General features: G+C 34.8%; 3 protein-coding genes and 1 non-coding gene across 7 annotated transcripts; 2 read left to right on the forward strand and 2 right to left on the reverse strand.

The window, feature by feature from the left end:
- Nucleotides 1–812: 812 nt before the first annotated feature.
- On the forward strand, nucleotides 813–5,043 carry LOC106450882 (homeobox-leucine zipper protein HDG1-like). 3 transcript variants are annotated; one of them, XM_013892673.3, is made up of 10 exons: nucleotides 813–938; nucleotides 1,145–1,280; nucleotides 1,374–1,585; nucleotides 1,688–1,805; nucleotides 1,929–2,600; nucleotides 2,675–2,776; nucleotides 2,867–3,088; nucleotides 3,439–3,616; nucleotides 3,861–4,231; nucleotides 4,483–5,043. In XM_013892673.3, the coding sequence occupies exons 2-10, from the start codon at nucleotides 1,230–1,232 to the stop codon at nucleotides 4,819–4,821; spliced, it is 2,265 nt and encodes a 754-aa protein (XP_013748127.1). In that variant the 5' UTR covers nucleotides 813–938; nucleotides 1,145–1,229; the 3' UTR covers nucleotides 4,822–5,043. The 3 variants fall into 3 exon arrangements, with proteins under 3 accessions (XP_013748127.1, XP_013748124.1, XP_013748126.1); XM_013892670.3 differs by lacking the exon at nucleotides 813–938 and having other exon boundaries at nucleotides 954–1,280; XM_013892672.3 differs by lacking the exon at nucleotides 813–938 and having other exon boundaries at nucleotides 954–1,280; nucleotides 3,864–4,231.
- Nucleotides 5,044–6,241: 1,198 nt separating this feature from the next.
- LOC106450881 (E3 ubiquitin-protein ligase At4g11680-like) lies at nucleotides 6,242–8,114 on the forward strand. The gene is made up of 5 exons (XM_013892669.3): nucleotides 6,242–6,831; nucleotides 6,912–7,031; nucleotides 7,228–7,360; nucleotides 7,440–7,604; nucleotides 7,681–8,114. Exons 1-5 carry the CDS (start codon nucleotides 6,332–6,334, stop codon nucleotides 7,855–7,857), a joined length of 1,095 nt encoding a protein of 364 aa, XP_013748123.1. The 5' UTR covers nucleotides 6,242–6,331; the 3' UTR covers nucleotides 7,858–8,114.
- A 1,776-nt stretch (nucleotides 8,115–9,890) lies between these two features.
- LOC111197937 (BON1-associated protein 2-like) lies at nucleotides 9,891–12,659 on the reverse strand. 2 transcript variants are annotated; one of them, XM_022709357.2, is made up of 2 exons: nucleotides 10,704–12,659; nucleotides 9,891–10,299 (listed from the first exon to the last, which is right to left on the reverse strand). In XM_022709357.2, exons 1-2 carry the CDS (start codon nucleotides 11,284–11,286, stop codon nucleotides 10,280–10,282), a joined length of 603 nt encoding a protein of 200 aa, XP_022565078.1. In that variant the 5' UTR covers nucleotides 11,287–12,659; the 3' UTR covers nucleotides 9,891–10,279. The 2 variants fall into 2 exon arrangements, with proteins under 2 accessions (XP_022565078.1, XP_022565077.1); XM_022709356.2 differs by lacking the exon at nucleotides 9,891–10,299 and having other exon boundaries at nucleotides 10,501–12,657.
- LOC125609713 lies at nucleotides 10,130–10,217 on the reverse strand. The gene has a single exon (XR_007339862.1). It is a non-coding gene; the product is annotated as a small nucleolar RNA snoR114 (small nucleolar RNA).
- Nucleotides 12,660–15,539: the final 2,880 nt, after the last annotated feature.

A 15,539-nucleotide genomic window follows, 5' to 3' on the forward strand; every position in this document is an offset into this window, starting at 1 on the left:
GCTTGTAAATTTATGTCTAAAATACGATCCCGAGAACATCCTCGTTAACGGGTTTTAAGTCCATGTTACATTAATGTTATTTTGGCATGTTATAACTGGATGATATTGGTTCTTATCTTTAGAAGTTTTGAAGTAACTTGATGAGAAAATAGGTTTGAAAGGTATAAAGATGGCTGTCGGCTAACACAAGATGTTCCATGCAGTTTTTAATTTTGGTCAACAAGTTGCATGTAGGTAAGTGTGAACTTTTGAGTTTTATTAGGTCAGTAGCTTCTGATACTTAACATGTGATAGCTACCTTTCATTGTTATAGTTAGCTTATTTTCCCAGCTAAAATTGTGCATTATAATGCATAATTCTTGGTGAAAAAAGAGAATACTTTCGGCCGACCTTTTGTGTGTTCTGTAGATTGGTAACATTTTGAGTAAGTAAGAAAGCATATATATTATAAATGAGGCAGTTCAATTTGACAGCTTTTCTTGTCCATTATGATCCAATCATTCAATAATTGATCTTAGGTTATATCGCAATAACTCTATTGTACTAGATGAATATGGGCCATATAATTAATAACTCGCTTTACAACAGCCCATATCTACCTTTTACTTTCTCTTTTATGTTAAAACCTTTACTTTTCATATGTAAAATATGAGCAATTTTATCTTCTGAACAAAATCTCTGTAAAACTGTGCAAGGAAAAGTAAATGTCATTAAAATGAACAGTTTTCTTATTAACTAGAAGCTGATTATTACAGTCTACACTCGATGCAGTGGTCCCTATAATAATAAACATACACAGTGTATAAAAGGTATGAGAGGACAAGACCGTAATCTAAGGTTCGAGTGGACTTTTATAAGCATGTGAAAGAGAAAAAAGGAAGAAAAGACGGTGGGAGAGTGAAGAGTCAACCAAACTATTCTTTGGCGGTTTATAAAACGTAAGGCTTCGAAGATTACACATCTCTTGTTTCTCCCGTCTGAACAAATCTGAAACCACTTTTCGTCTTCTTCTTCTTCTTCTTCTCCTTCTTGAACATGCACTTAAGCAACAAACTTTCAGGATATTATTTGAAAGAGCAAAACAATTAAAAAAAATTGTGGATATTATCTTTAAACACTTGTTTGGTTTAATAATGAATTTCAGCGGGTTTCTCCATCACGACGACGATAAAACCCCCGGCGGCGAAACCGTCGGTGGTGGAAACCATTTCTTTTCACCAGCCGCCGCTATGTCCGGTGGTCCAGTTCAGTTCTCTTCTCCTCGTCTCTCTCTTGGCCTTGTATGTTATCAACTTCTTTCCCTTTGATTATTTATATTTTTAATGTTTTTCTTTTGGTCGTGTGAAACGTTTTTTTTTTTTTGTCTCCGACAGCAAACAAATGTAGAAAACAACGGAGGAGAAGTGGGCAGAACCGGCGAGAGCTTCGAGGTGAGTGTTACTCGGAGAAGTCCAGAGAGTAGATCTGGAAGCGATAACGTCGAAGCACTTTCCGGCGAGGATGACTTAGACGCTTCTGATAGACCTTTAAAGAAGAAGAAACGTTACCACCGACATACTCCACATCAAATACAAGAACTCGAATCGTAATAACAATTATAATATTATCCATTAAACTCTTTAATTTAATAAACTAACTCTAGTATTAAATTCTTTAATCTAAATTTAAACCTTTGATTTTTTTTTAGGGTTTTCAAGGAGTGTCCTCATCCCGATGAGAAGCAACGGCTAGATCTTAGCCGTCGGCTTAACTTGGATACTCGCCAAGTCAAGTTCTGGTTCCAAAACCGCCGTACTCAAATGAAGGTTATCTTCATCTTCTTGAATACTTTTTATAGTAGTTCTTTAATTAAATGTTTGTACTTTCTCTTCATACTTTCTTGTTTTAGTAAGTATAAATGTTCTTTCCCTTTTTTTTTGTTCCGGTAGACGCAAATTGAGCGACATGAAAACTCTTTATTGAGACAAGAGAACGATAAGCTCCGAGCTGAGAACATGTCGGTGCGGGAAGCCATGAGGAATCCTATGTGCGGTCACTGCGGTGCCTCCGCTGTTCTTGGAGAGATCTCTCTTGAAGAGCATCAGTTAAGAATCGAGAACTCACGTCTCAAAGATGAGCTGGACCGTTTATGTGCCTTAGCCGGAAAATTCATTAACCGGTCCGATGACGCCGGTTCACATCAGTTACCAAACTCTACGCTCAAACTCGGTGTCGGTTCAAGAAATGTTGATGCTGGTGGTGGTTTTACACTACTCCATCCTGTATTCGAGATTCCATCATCTCATTTCTACTCCGGTTTAAATGCTCCGGTTAACCGTACCGGTACGGATATTTCTGCCGGAGGAGTCGACGAGAAGTCATTGTATCTGGAATTAGCTGTTTCCGCTATGGACGAGCTAGTGAAAATGGCGCAAACAAGTGAGCCACTTTGGATCCAAAGCTCGAAAGGCAAACGTGAGATGCTGAACCGGGAAGAATATGACAAAAGTTTCAGACCTTGCCTCGGGCCTAAACCGGGCGGGTTTGTCTCGGAAGCTTCGAAAGAAGTAGGAATGGTTATCATTAATAGCTTAGCCCTCGTTGAAACCTTAATGGACTCGGTTAGTATAGTACGCTTTTAATAAGTAACGATGTATTTACTAAAAGGTTCTTACAATGATAGTTGGTTTTGTAGGAACGATGGGCGGAGATGTTTCCATGTATGATTGCAAAAAATTCGACTATAGAAATCATCTCTAGTGGTATGGGAGGGACAAGAAACGGTGCTATTCATCTGGTAACTACGTATATATATTGCATACATACTCAATTTGATACATTCTATAGTTTTCTTTTATTAATATGGATCGGGTTGTTTTTTGTGTAGATGCAAGCTGAGCTTCAGTTGCTATCACCGCTAGTGCCGGTTCGTCAAGTGACTTTCTTAAGGTTCTGTAAACAACACGCAGAAGGTGTTTGGGCAGTCGTGGATGTCTCTGTGGATAGGATAAGCGAAAGAGGCGGTGCAGCCTCAGCTAGGTCTTCTCTGAGCTGTAGAAGGCTACCGTCTGGTTGCCTTGTCCATGACATGCCCAATGGCTACTCTAAGGTATTTTTAGGTCTTTCCATTGATGTTTGATTTGTTCTCAACTTTTCACATAATTGTTAACTGGTTACTGACTACTCTACAAAACGCTTCTCCCTAAATTGTTTTTTTTTTTTTGTAAAAAACTTCTATACATTAATATTCATGTAATGCTGGAAAATTCACCTTTATTTTATTGATATAATCATCTATAAATCTATATAATCTAATGTTTTCTTGTTCACGTCATTTTCTTGGTAGATTTCTTAAATTTATTTTTCTATATATTAATTTTTCAAGTACAAAGAAAAGTAACATTTTTCATTATAATTTTTTGATAGTCACGGTCATAAAGTTTAGTCATCTCCTCATAGGTAACATGGATTGACCACACCGAGTATGACGAGACCAACATCCACCATTCGTACCGTCCATTAGTCAGCTCGGGTCTGGCCTTCGGCTCCAAACGGTGGGTATCCGCTCTGCAACGACAATGTGAAAGCCTCGCCATCCTCATGTCCTCAGCAATACCCAACCGCAGCAAACCCACACGTAAGCTGCAAACCCTTCCTCTCCCAGTAGCGTTTTCAGTTTAGTGACTTGCACATAAGGATGTTAAATTTTACGGGGTCATAAGCGATTTTAGGATATCGTTAAAAAATAATAGACAAATTAGAAACCATACGATGTATGTATAATAAATCTTTTAAAATTTAGGGACATTAATTGTCGAATGGTTCAACTGGTTGTACTCAGAATTGGTCCTGTTGACTTGTTTTTTTAATGCAAAATGCAGCAGCCATAAGCTCTATAGGGAAGAAGAGTATGCTAAGGCTAGCACAAAGGATGACTGAGAATTTTTGTAGAGGCGTGTGCGCTTCTTCTTCACAGAAATGGAGTAAGCTTGACATTGGTAACATAGATGAAGACGTGAGGATCATGACTAGGAAGAACGTTAATGACTCCGGTGAACCACCGGGGATTCTTTTAAGCGCCGCCACCTCCGTGTGGGTCCCGGTTACACCGAGACGTCTCTTTGATTTTCTGAGAGATGAGCTTTTGAGATCGGAATGGGATATTTTATCCAACGGTGGACCTATGCAGGAGATTGCTAACATCTTCAAGGGCCAAGATTACTCTAACTCCGTCTCTCTCTTACGTTCCACTGTAAGTACATGCATGTGTCTGAAAAGGAACTGTGTGGTCATACGTATCTTGTCGTGATTGATTGAAAAAGGACAAATCTAGAGTTTGGATGCATGCAGTGTCAGAAAATAAAAGTCAAAACCAATAAGACATTTGGGACCTTTACTGCATTATTATCTGCGGACTTTACCTTTTTACCCCTCAATATTGCAGAAACTGATATTCCCATTTCTGCCCCTCCTTTTTAAAAAAAATGTTTTTGTTTGGTGCAGGCTATGAATGCGAGCCAGAGTAGTATGTTGATACTGCAAGAGACAAGCATAGATGCATCTGGGGCTGTAGTTGTATACGCGCCGGTTGATATCCCTGCGATGCATTCTGTGATGAACGGTGGAGATTCTGCTTACGTGGCTCTACTTCCTTCTGGGTTTGCTATACTCCCTGATGGTCAAGGGACGGAGGAAACCGGTTCGCTTCTAACCGTGGCGTTTCAGATTTTGGTCAACTCTCTTCCCACGGCTAAGCTCAACGTGGAATCGATCGAGACCGTTAGTAATCTGATATCATGCACCGTTCAGAAAATCAGAGCTGCTCTGAGATGCGAGAAATAGCTGAAGTGAAGTTATTATATAACTGGGCCTTTTGGAGTCAAGAACGAACCGGAGCGTGTGGTGTGGTCCGTTTTGATGGTTCGGGCATTGACTCACTGATTAGTATTGTGTGTACATTTTGGTGATTAGGCTAATGAGTCTGAAGAAACATTAAATGAAACAACGCTCTTTCTGTTAAAACTATCTATTACATTTACTTATCAAAAAAAATCTATTACACTATATTCTATTATTAGAATTATCTTTACTTGATCTATATAGTAAGATTTTTGTTGTTTCAAAATAGATGATGTTTTGATATTTTATGTTTTTTTTTATTTTATTGAAAACTGTATAACCAATTAGATGTTGTAGTCATTTTTGTAACTAGTTGGATGAGTTTTAAATTTTATTTTTAAAACTATTTTTTAGAAAAAAATAAATTTCTTAATTTTTGTGCACTAATTAATAACATCATGTATTGTGAAACGGTGAGAGTATTACTTTATGATGTCAAAGATGCATACAGTGCCGTCCTAAAATTTGATGTGGCCTAAAGCACAATAAAAATTGTGGCATTTTATATAAATACTAATGGAAAATAGTACTATTACAAACAACACAAAAATGCTTAAAATCATTGAATATGACTGAATATGTAACATAAATGTGACCCTAAAATTTGCTATATATCTTGTGGCCTAAATCATGTGTTTTACTTGCCTTATGCGACGACGGGCCTGGACGCACAGATTATGATTAGTATCGTGTGTGCATTTTATTGATTTTAATAGTATGTAGTATAAAAATGTAAGAAGGGTTATTTTCAATGGTGGTGACCGAGCAAGACCCCCTGGGAGTGACGTGATGAAAAAGAAACCTAACCGATAAATAAAAGCGATAGGTGCATTTGCTATAAATATATGCTCGACTTTAATTAGGAATATCTTATGAAACGCATGCAGCATTTAATGCTGTTTCTATTTGTCATCGTACCCTTTCTTAATGAGGTTGGCAAGTGAGACGATGAAAGTACTGTATGAATTTACAACTACATGTGGCATATCTTTATGGTGAAATATGTTTCTTATTATAAACTTTAGGATTAAGACAATAATCTTTTCAAACAAGAGGTCAAAGAATGTTTATTTTCCTGCTACTAAATTTGGAACTCGTAACGTTGAAAATGAAACCCATTAATATGTTTAACTAGTGTGACCATTCTTTGATCTATGGGCTCTAAATGGGCCCTTAATTCGTGTTTTAGTAACTTATTGGCAAGTTCACTGGCCGCGCAACTCTCAATATTTATTAATACTTCTTCATTATAGGCCCATCACTTGTATTAGCCCATTAACTGTGGGCCATGATGATTTAATATTTTTCGGACAGACGTTAATGGAACACGACATCTGTCGTTGTCACTATCTCATTCTCATCTGAAGAACCTCCGACATAAACTAAAAACATTATCTCTCGGTATAAGACCCATTCAAACTCAAATCACTCGTCAAAGGTCCACCGTAAAATAATGTATCCACCACCGATCCCTACCTCCTCCTCCTCCTCCTCTTCTCCGGCGACTGATGACGCTTCCTCGCCGCTACTCAACCGAAACCGCCGTCCTTCGCAGCCGTTACGCGGCGCTGCGTCGCGGCTTCTCCGCCGCGCGAGCAGCCGCGGGATGATGCTCCGCGAGTCGTCGGTTCGAGTCCGCGAGACGGCGGCCGAGCAGATTGAGGAGAGGCAGAGCGAGTGGGCCTACTCTAAACCGGTTATAGTCTTGGACGTGCTGTGGAATCTAGCGTTCGTGTTCGTCACCGTGGGAGTCTCGTGGTTTAGCTCGGAGGAAGATCCTCGCGCTCCTCTTAGGTTCTGGATCGTTGGGTATAATCTCCAGTGTTTGATTCATATCGCCTGTGTGATCGCTGAGTATCGCCGTCGTGAATCGAACCGAGATTTGGATTCCGGTTTAAGCTCGGTTCAAGGATCTAGTGATGGTTATGGTGCTGAGATTGAATCTGGAAATAGGTAAGTAAAGGTTTATTCCTTTTATCCTCCTCAAAAATGAACTCTGTTTTTTTTCACTGATGATGATTTTTTTACTGTAGTGTTGCTAAGCACATTGAATCAACGAATGCAATCTTCTCGTTCGTGTGGTGGGTCATTGGGTTTTATTGGGTCACTGCTGATGCTGCGGAACTCGCTCAAAGCTCTCCTCAGCTCTACTGGTTTGTTTTGGAAACACACAAAACATGTTTAATCTACTTTGTTTGTGCGTTAGATTTTGGGGGTTTTTAGTAAAAATTTCAATAATTTTTTATTATTTTATTACAAATTTGAGGGCCTATGTTTATGTCTGAGTCGAATGTTTCATTTAGCTTTGTTCTGTTAGATGAATTATGGTTTTGTATCTGTGGTATGCAGGCTCTGTGTGGCGTTTCTTGCATTTGACGTTATCTTCGTAGTCCTGTGCGTTGCTGTTGCTTGTCTTATTGGTATTGCTGTCTGCTGCTGTTTGCCTTGCATCATTGCGGTTTTGTACGCATTGGCAGATCGGGTAAGAAGTCACAAAAGACCCGGTTTTATTTGTATATGGTAAGGTGCTTTTTTTTTCTGATGTGTTGTTGATGTTTCAGGAAGGCGCGTCTGATGAGGAGATTGAAAAGCTTCCCAAGTTCAAGTTTCTAACGGTGAGAAACTCAGAGAAAGTGAATGGGGAGATAAGGGAAACTCGTGGAGGGATAATGACTCAGCTTGGTGTTGATTCTCCAAGTGAACGTGTGTTATCAAGTGACGAAGCTGTAAGTTAACTAGTCACAGTCCGAAATATAATTAGTTTTTTTTTTCTTTCTCTAATGGTACTTTGCCTTGGTTCAGGAATGTTGCATTTGTCTGTGTGACTATGAAGATGGAACAGAGCTGAGAGAGCTTTCGTGTAGACATCATTTCCATGAAGCTTGCATTGACAAATGGCTACGCATCAACGCCACTTGCCCTCTCTGCAAATTCAACATCCTGAAAACCGGTGAACAAAGTGGCGATGCTGCAGTATGATCAAAGTTTCTCCACTCACCTTCATTAGATCGATGGTGATCAATCGTTTCAACTCATGTCCATTGTTAAAGTTTAAGAGCTTAAAAAAAAAAAAAAAGTTTAAGAGCTTTAACACCCGAGACAGAGGATGTGGCTTGCTCTCTCTCTCTCTCTCTAATACTACTTTGTTGTGTAAATGCAGAAAGTAAATAGTTATATTACATAACTGTTGTTTTACATGTTGAAATTATTGTTATATAGATTTTGAGGTTTTGCCGTGTGTGTTTGGAACAAACTAAGAGAGAAGTGGTCTTAATATGCACATGTGATATGTAAACGCCCACAAACTTCGACCAAACTGGTTGATCGAATAAACGTTTTTAATGCGTTGCCAAAAATTAATATTAGTGTTTTGTCATACAACCAAAAAGTATATTCGAGAAAGCACTAAAACCGATAATGATTTGATTCTTAGTGCAGATTGAACGCCTAACACTTAATCAGATGTTTGAATTGTTAATTAGACGGCTTAAAACTTACAAATTTATAACAACATATAATATATACTCTATTAAATATTATAATTTTAAACTAGTATATTACTTATTATCATAAAATTAATTTACACTATAATATATTAGTTAACTTAATTTATTAATAAATAATTATTATCATGAACTTATATTTTAAGCGTTTAAAAAGTAATTACTATAGTTTTGAAAGATTTACTGCATTAGATTTTTGATAAAAAAAAAAGATTTATTTAAACGGCCGCTTATTATGTATTTAGAACATTAATAAAATAACTAGATTTCCACCCGCACAACCGTGCGGGTATATATTTTCACATTTATATATATAGATATTTGTTTTACATAATTATTATATATTTTTAATGTTACTCACATATTTAAATGTTTGTATAATTATGCCAAATATAATAATTTTATAGTTTTCATGCTGTAAATTAAAATCATCACATATATATGTTGCTTATTATATATTTTTCTTATTGAATTTGCGTTTGATTACTAAACTAAAATTTTTAATACATGAAACAACACATAAAACAATTTTGTATTTAATTTATTATAATCATGATCCGTAATTCAAATCGCAATATTTTTAAGTAATGTTTATTAATTTTATATAATAAATTACTGTATATTAAAAAGTTTAAGATAAGTTAAATTTTTATACATGTATTATATTGTTTACTAATATTAACCCGTTCTACCAACATATTATATTTTTAGCATAAATATTTTATATTAATGAAAATAAAATATGTTAACTTATCAATTTAAAATAATTTTATCATATTTTTTTCAATATAACATTTATTTTAAAATGATATATATTATTATAAAATTCATAAAATATGATATAATCTTATTCTTTTAGTAATATTTCATTACTAATTGCAAAATTAGTTGAAAATATTTATATTCAATTTATGACAATTAAGATCTAATTATAATCTTTTTCAAGAGATTTGTTAGAATTTTTTTTTAAAAAAATTAAAAGATATAAAAGATATTATGATTAAAGTAGTTAAAAATATTATGTATATTAGCATTACTGATATACATTTAATATAAAATTTTAATGATAGTCCAAATAAAAATGTCATTCATAAAAAAATCATGATTTTTATTTTATTAGAAAACAAATTTGAAAAAAATAAAATTAAAATAAATATTTATTTCTAACAAAATCTTTAAAAATTATTAGTAAATGTATTTGTGAAATTAATTAATTTGATTTTATTTAAATTTTCGTTTATAAACCAAAACTGTTTGGTTTAATTCGTTAAATTAGAATCTTTTTTAGTTTCGTTAAATTTGGCAAAACTATATTCTATTTTAATTTCTAATTATATTTTATGATAATTTAAATTAAAACTAACTAATTTTTGAAAGTAAATTTAAAAAGATTATAAGAAGATTTTAAAAAGATTTGTTAGAATATTTTAAATATATTCATTTGTATTTCAAATAAAAAGATAAAGATATTAAAAGATATAATAATGAACTTATGTTAAATATGATATTTTCTAGGAATGGTCCAAACTAAAAAAAAATCACACATGAAAAGAAGTCATGACTTCTGTTTTAATATATAAGATACTATGATTAGTACGTTGATACTTAATCAGATTGCTAATTACGACAAAAGCTTAAGAATGATAGTTTCCAGTCCATTATAACATATATATGATATATGTATCTTTAATTTTGAAAAGAAAACTCGAGAGAAAAGAGACCAGATCTTATGCAAAAAAGAAGAGAGAGAGCTCAGATGCGCACCAATCTCGCCTGTACATCAGACGTTAGAGATGAAATCCAATCCATCATTATGCGCTTGTATCCTCACAGCTCCTCTTCCCCAGGATCCAACCCGGCGCATACATGATCAGCTAGAGGGTTCTCTAACCACTAGACTACTGATTGTTCTTGTTAACTGCTTACCAAAACAATGAGTGTCAAACATATTGTAGCGCAACAGGGAAGATCTAGTGTAACGTCTCATTGTTTATAAGAATCTCAAACAAAACAGGTTTCGAAAATTCTTGAAAAAGTTTTCCTGTTAATTCAAATTTGCAAGATATGTCATAAGAAACAAGATTACTGTTCGATAAAACTAAGCTCATAAGACTTCAGATGTAAAATAGACCTTATTATTATTTCATATTTTCATAATTATACTTAAAATTTAGAAGAGTTCATGATTAATCAGACGTGTTTTTCACCTGAATCCCAATTTTGGAATAAATATGGCAAAACTATGAATGAAAATTTGTTCAGACAAACGTGTGAAAAACAAAAACCAAAAAGAAAAATATTAAGACGACTGTTGATACGTACACCAAACAGGAACTCCTGTTACTTCACGACCGCCATAACCAGCGCCCACAGCCATTGAGGAAGATGTCTTTGGTCTCCACATTTGACCATTCACCGCAGCCTGAGAACTACACGCTGCATAATCCCTCGTAGCCACCACCAAAGGAGATGGCGTAGAATATTTAATATTGTTACCGTCGGGTTTCACCATTATCGACACGTTAATGATACCGCTTTTGTCACCATACTCGTCTCTCAACCTGTAACTCAAAAAGTTCAAATGCCCTTGAGGAGCAAATCCTCCCATGAAATCCGTCACCGGAATCTTCGCGAACCCAACGTTCTTATCGGCACCACCACTTGTACGATATAATACTTCAATGGAGAGAAACCTTACACTGCCGTTTATAGGCATCTCCATCTCGATTTTATCTTTCCAAGTGGGACAACTCCCACCTGATTCATCAAGTTTACAAACCTTAGTCTTCTGATCTATTCTGACGATGCAGAATGTCTTTCTCTTCACCGGTTTTCTATCAACCTTGAGTCCTTCCGCTGAGATTAACTCTATCTCTAATGAATGTTTCATTGTTGAATATGCCATGACTTTTGATGTTATGTATATATATATAAGTCCAATCCTGTGTAGAATAGGTTCCTTATCGTTTTGTTTTGTGAAGTGAATGAGAAGATAAACGTTCTTATATATATAGTCATACAGGTGTGGCAAATATCGCACGATTTTTTCCTAGGTTGTTTCCAGTCGCTTACGAGCTATTTGTATTCTTGTTTCTTGGAAATGTTCTAATTGTTTATATTTTCTAGAACCGACCGTTGGAACAACATGAGAAGACAACTTTAAAAAAAAAAGAAAAAAAAAGACAACTTTAAATTACTTTTTGATGGGTATATATTCTTATATTAAAATATATTTTCCCCAAAAGATTCTAAATATATGTTATGCATAAAATATAATCAATAATATTCCATTCTATGTATTGAGTTTAATCAAATTAGTGGGATGAAAATTTAAATATGTACTTTTGATAAGTTTGATATGTTTTAAATTATAGATGGAGAGATATTAGGAAAAAAAAAGAGAGTAGAATTGTAGAAATGGAGATAGTGTGACGTTGTTGATCAGATGGTTGATTTGAGGATACTTGGCGGTGGCCAGCGGCGTGCGCCATGTATTACATGTGTAAGTTGTTTAATGCTTTTACATAGCTACTTTAAAAAAATTTCCTTAAGTCTGAACTTTTTTTTGTCAACTAAGTCTGAACTATTATCATTGGTATTACTATTTCTTCGCAAGTATTTCGTTTTATATACGTTTTCAAATAAATGGGCGTGTCTACCCTTCAAATATTTCGTGGAATGTAAAAAAACTTTGAGAAAGTCTTTGGCTCTAGTTGGAGTCGTTGATACGGCACGTACCGTGCACTGAGTGATTAAGTTTTGACTTTTTATACAAGAAATTGTTAGGAGGTTGTGAACGAAATTACAGGTATTTCTTGTTTATTTATGCCTAGACGTGGGTGACAGATGTTGTTGGTTGAGTAAACAGAAAAAAAAAGACCTTTAAAATTTAGGTATATGGGACTAGTATAATCATTTGGTAGTCAGGAAACTCAAATTAAACTGTAAATACAATCACGTGTTCTTTTTCGTTTGAAGCTAATACATACTAATGAATTGAGACATTTAAAGAGGAATTAAACCCTCTCGTAACACGAAGAGCTGCAATGACTGCTGGATTTGGAGGAAGAACAACTTACCGTCCGAGAACACTATAGAGCCGCTTTCTCACGTCTGCATGCGTATGTATGAATGATGCTTTATTTTGACATACCAGTTAACTAATAGTCTAATACAACTTATTATTATAATAGTTACGTGATTCAAGCAAACCTTTCGTCAAAAAAAAAGTCACGTGATTCATCCATATTCAACTAGCCGATGTAGGTAATAGCTAGGGAAGGTATATAAACAGGTTTTTGACATGTACTGGCAGCAAGCACACACAATTAACTGCATGCACCTTTAGAATAAAACGGCATGCATGCAGATGTATTTTGTAACGACGCACGTAAGCATCGCGTGTTAAACATATATTGTGGAAACAAAAATCAGATTAACGCCTCTGATTCAACAGTTTAAAACTACCACGACGCGATCCGCCACTTACTTTTAATGTATTTTGCGACATGGTCAAATATGTATATTATTATAAGACCACATCTGACCGCTAGGCCTGGCTTGCAGTGACAAGTAACCATTACAGATTGCTTCTGGAAATTTAATGGGTTTTGCCTCGTTATTTCATGGCACATGGATTAGGCACACTGATCAACTATATTGCACTTTCTTCTACAATTTTGTCGTGTTGACTTGATAGACGTAGTCATTTCTAAACCATTTTTGGTCTATTGCAGGAAGAGGACGGATTATACATTTACAAGTTAGTGCTAGTTTACGATAGCAAACGTTGTTTCTGCAAGTGCCAGTTCAAATGTTTAAAAATGAATATTTAACAAATAATTTTTAACGATAAACTATGTAAGATCTTTTTTCAAAAAAGAAAAACTATGTAAGATCTATTGTCGCATTGCATACAAACAAGAAATCGCTATCGCAAGATCATGTGTTGAGAATCTGAATATATGATACAAATCATTAGTTTTAATATATATATATATATATATAGGGGTTTTTGCCAAAACTAACCCACAACTTGATTTTAATTCCAAACCTATACCCAAACTTGAATCAAATGCAAAACAAATCTAAAAGCCTAGTGAAATTACAGCTCAGCCCCTTGTGACCAAACAAAAAAACAGAAGCCATTTTTACGAATATAGCCCCAGTAAATCGTCTGAGTCGTCTGAGATGTTGGAAGTCGTCTGGACGACTGAAGTGTAAGTCGTCTGGTACCAGTTTATTTTAAAAATAATTTATAAATCTTGTAAAAAATATTTTGATGCGTAAAAAATAAAAATCAAGTAATTATAAACAGTTTTAACTCATATAAATTAAGATATGATAAAATTGATTTGTTTTGAAGATATATGAGTGGAAGTAGTGAATCATGAAATACTTTGGTTTAGGAGTTTGGCAAACATATGTTGTAGTATTGTATGTATTGTTAGGGTTAGATTTTGGAAAACTAAAATGTTTTTTTCAAAAATTAGTTTTCACTTATATGTGTTTATTTCTGTGTATAGTAAACACTTTTCAAGTTTGATTTGGTTTTATGAAGTGTTTAATTAGATAATTAAGTTTAGGGGTTATGTTTAGGGTGTGGACGACTTATATTTCAGTCGTCTGTTGAATAATTTACCCGGACGACATATATTTCAGTCGTCCAGACGACTTACTTGTAAGTCGTCTGGAAAGTCTTCTATTTTAGTTTCCCGCTAAAAATATTTAATTTCCCGCTAAAAATATTAAACTCTTCTGGACGACTTACATGTAAGTCGTCTGTTTTAATTTCTTCACCAGACGACTGAAATGTAAGTCGTCCAGGAAGTCGTCAGAGTCAAAAATATTTAATCTAATTGGATTTTTTGTCTCCCTATATAAAGAAAAATTTACACATTCTCTCTCCTCCTCTCAAATGGCTGCAACAAAAATGTAATGTTCATCATTCTAAAACTCTCCAACCTCTCTCTAATCTCTTTGACTTGAAAACACCAAACTTTATATGAATTTTTCAGTTTTGGCTCATGTATTTCTTACTAATCTATCTCTTTTGCAGGTTTTTAATCAAATGGTACTCAACTTCCACTAATTTAGAGGTAGATCTATTAATTTTAGATATGTATTTTTGTGTGTTCTATAAATGTAGATTTATCTAATCTTCCACTCATTTTCTCTATTTTTAAGTCATTTGAACGTTTTTGAATATGCAGGTTTTTCAGATCTGGATTTGATGTGCAGGTTTTTCAGATCTGGAAGACTTCTGGGACGACTTACCTGTTAGTCGTCTGGAAGTCGTCTGGACTTCTTGGAAGTCTTCTGACAAAGTCGTCTGGACTTCCAGGAAGTCGTCTGGACTTCCAGGAAGTCGTCTGGACTTCTAGGAAGTCGTCTGAATTTTTCTGAACGTTTTGGTAAGTTCTTATGTCTGATTTTTCTTCATTTGGTAACTTCTTGTTGTATAAAGTTCTTACTTTTTTCCCAAACTAAAACTCTCCAAACCCACTCTAATCTCTTTGACTTGAAAACACCAAACTTTATATGATTTTTTCAATTTTGTCTCATGTCTTTGTTACTAATTTATTTTTTTTTTGCAGGTTTTTAATTATTTGGTACTCATCTTCCACTAATTTAAAGGTAGATCTATTATTTTTAGATATGTATTTTTGTGTGTTCTGTAAAGGTAGATTTATCTAATCTTCCACTCATTTTTTCTGTTTTTAAGCCATTTGAACGTTTTTGAATATGCAGGTTTTTCAGATCTGGATTTAATATGCAGGTTTTTCAGATCTGGAAGACTTCTGGGACGACTTACTTGTTAGTCGTCTGGAAGTCATCTGGAAGTCGTCTGGAAGTCGTCTGGACTTCCTAAAAGTCGTCTGGACTACCTGTAAAGTCGTCTGGAAGTCGTCCGAACTTCCTAAAAGTGTTCTGGCAAAGTCGTCTGAACATCCTGGAAGTCGTCTGGACTTCTTAGAAGTCGTCTGGACTTCTTAGAAGTCGTCTGGACTTCTTAAAAGTTGTCTGGTCTTGTCTACTCAAGTGGAATCCAAGCTTGTCTTTGTAGATGAATGATCTATAATTGTTTTGTTTGTGGTCTGTTTTATGAATTGCATGTATACTCTTTTAGTTGTGAATTTTTTGTAAAATCAGTAATAA

Source organism: Brassica napus, chromosome A5 (assembly GCF_020379485.1).
Source record: "Brassica napus cultivar Da-Ae chromosome A5, Da-Ae, whole genome shotgun sequence".
Lineage (NCBI taxonomy): Eukaryota > Viridiplantae > Streptophyta > Magnoliopsida > Brassicales > Brassicaceae > Brassica > Brassica napus.

What these genes read in the sequence shown, in the direction of transcription:
- LOC106450882 (XM_013892670.3), top strand. Translation starts at nt 1,134, where the DNA reads ATGAATTTCAGCGGGTTTCTCCATCACGACGACGATAAAACCCCCGGC. An exon ending in TTGAAACCTTAATGGACTCG is followed by an intron (nt 2,601 to 2,674) that starts GTTAGTATAGTA and finishes TTGGTTTTGTAG; the next exon opens with GAACGATGGGCGGAGATGTT. An exon ending in TGCCCAATGGCTACTCTAAG is followed by an intron (nt 3,089 to 3,438) that starts GTATTTTTAGGT and finishes ATCTCCTCATAG; the next exon opens with GTAACATGGATTGACCACAC.
- LOC106450881 (XM_013892669.3), top strand. Translation starts at nt 6,332, where the DNA reads ATGTATCCACCACCGATCCCTACCTCCTCCTCCTCCTCCTCTTCTCCG. An exon ending in AGCTCTCCTCAGCTCTACTG is followed by an intron (nt 7,032 to 7,227) that starts GTTTGTTTTGGA and finishes TGTGGTATGCAG; the next exon opens with GCTCTGTGTGGCGTTTCTTG. An exon ending in TGTTATCAAGTGACGAAGCT is followed by an intron (nt 7,605 to 7,680) that starts GTAAGTTAACTA and finishes GCCTTGGTTCAG; the next exon opens with GAATGTTGCATTTGTCTGTG.
- LOC111197937 (XM_022709356.2), bottom strand. Translation starts at nt 11,286, where the DNA reads ATGGCATATTCAACAATGAAACATTCATTAGAGATAGAGTTAATCTCA.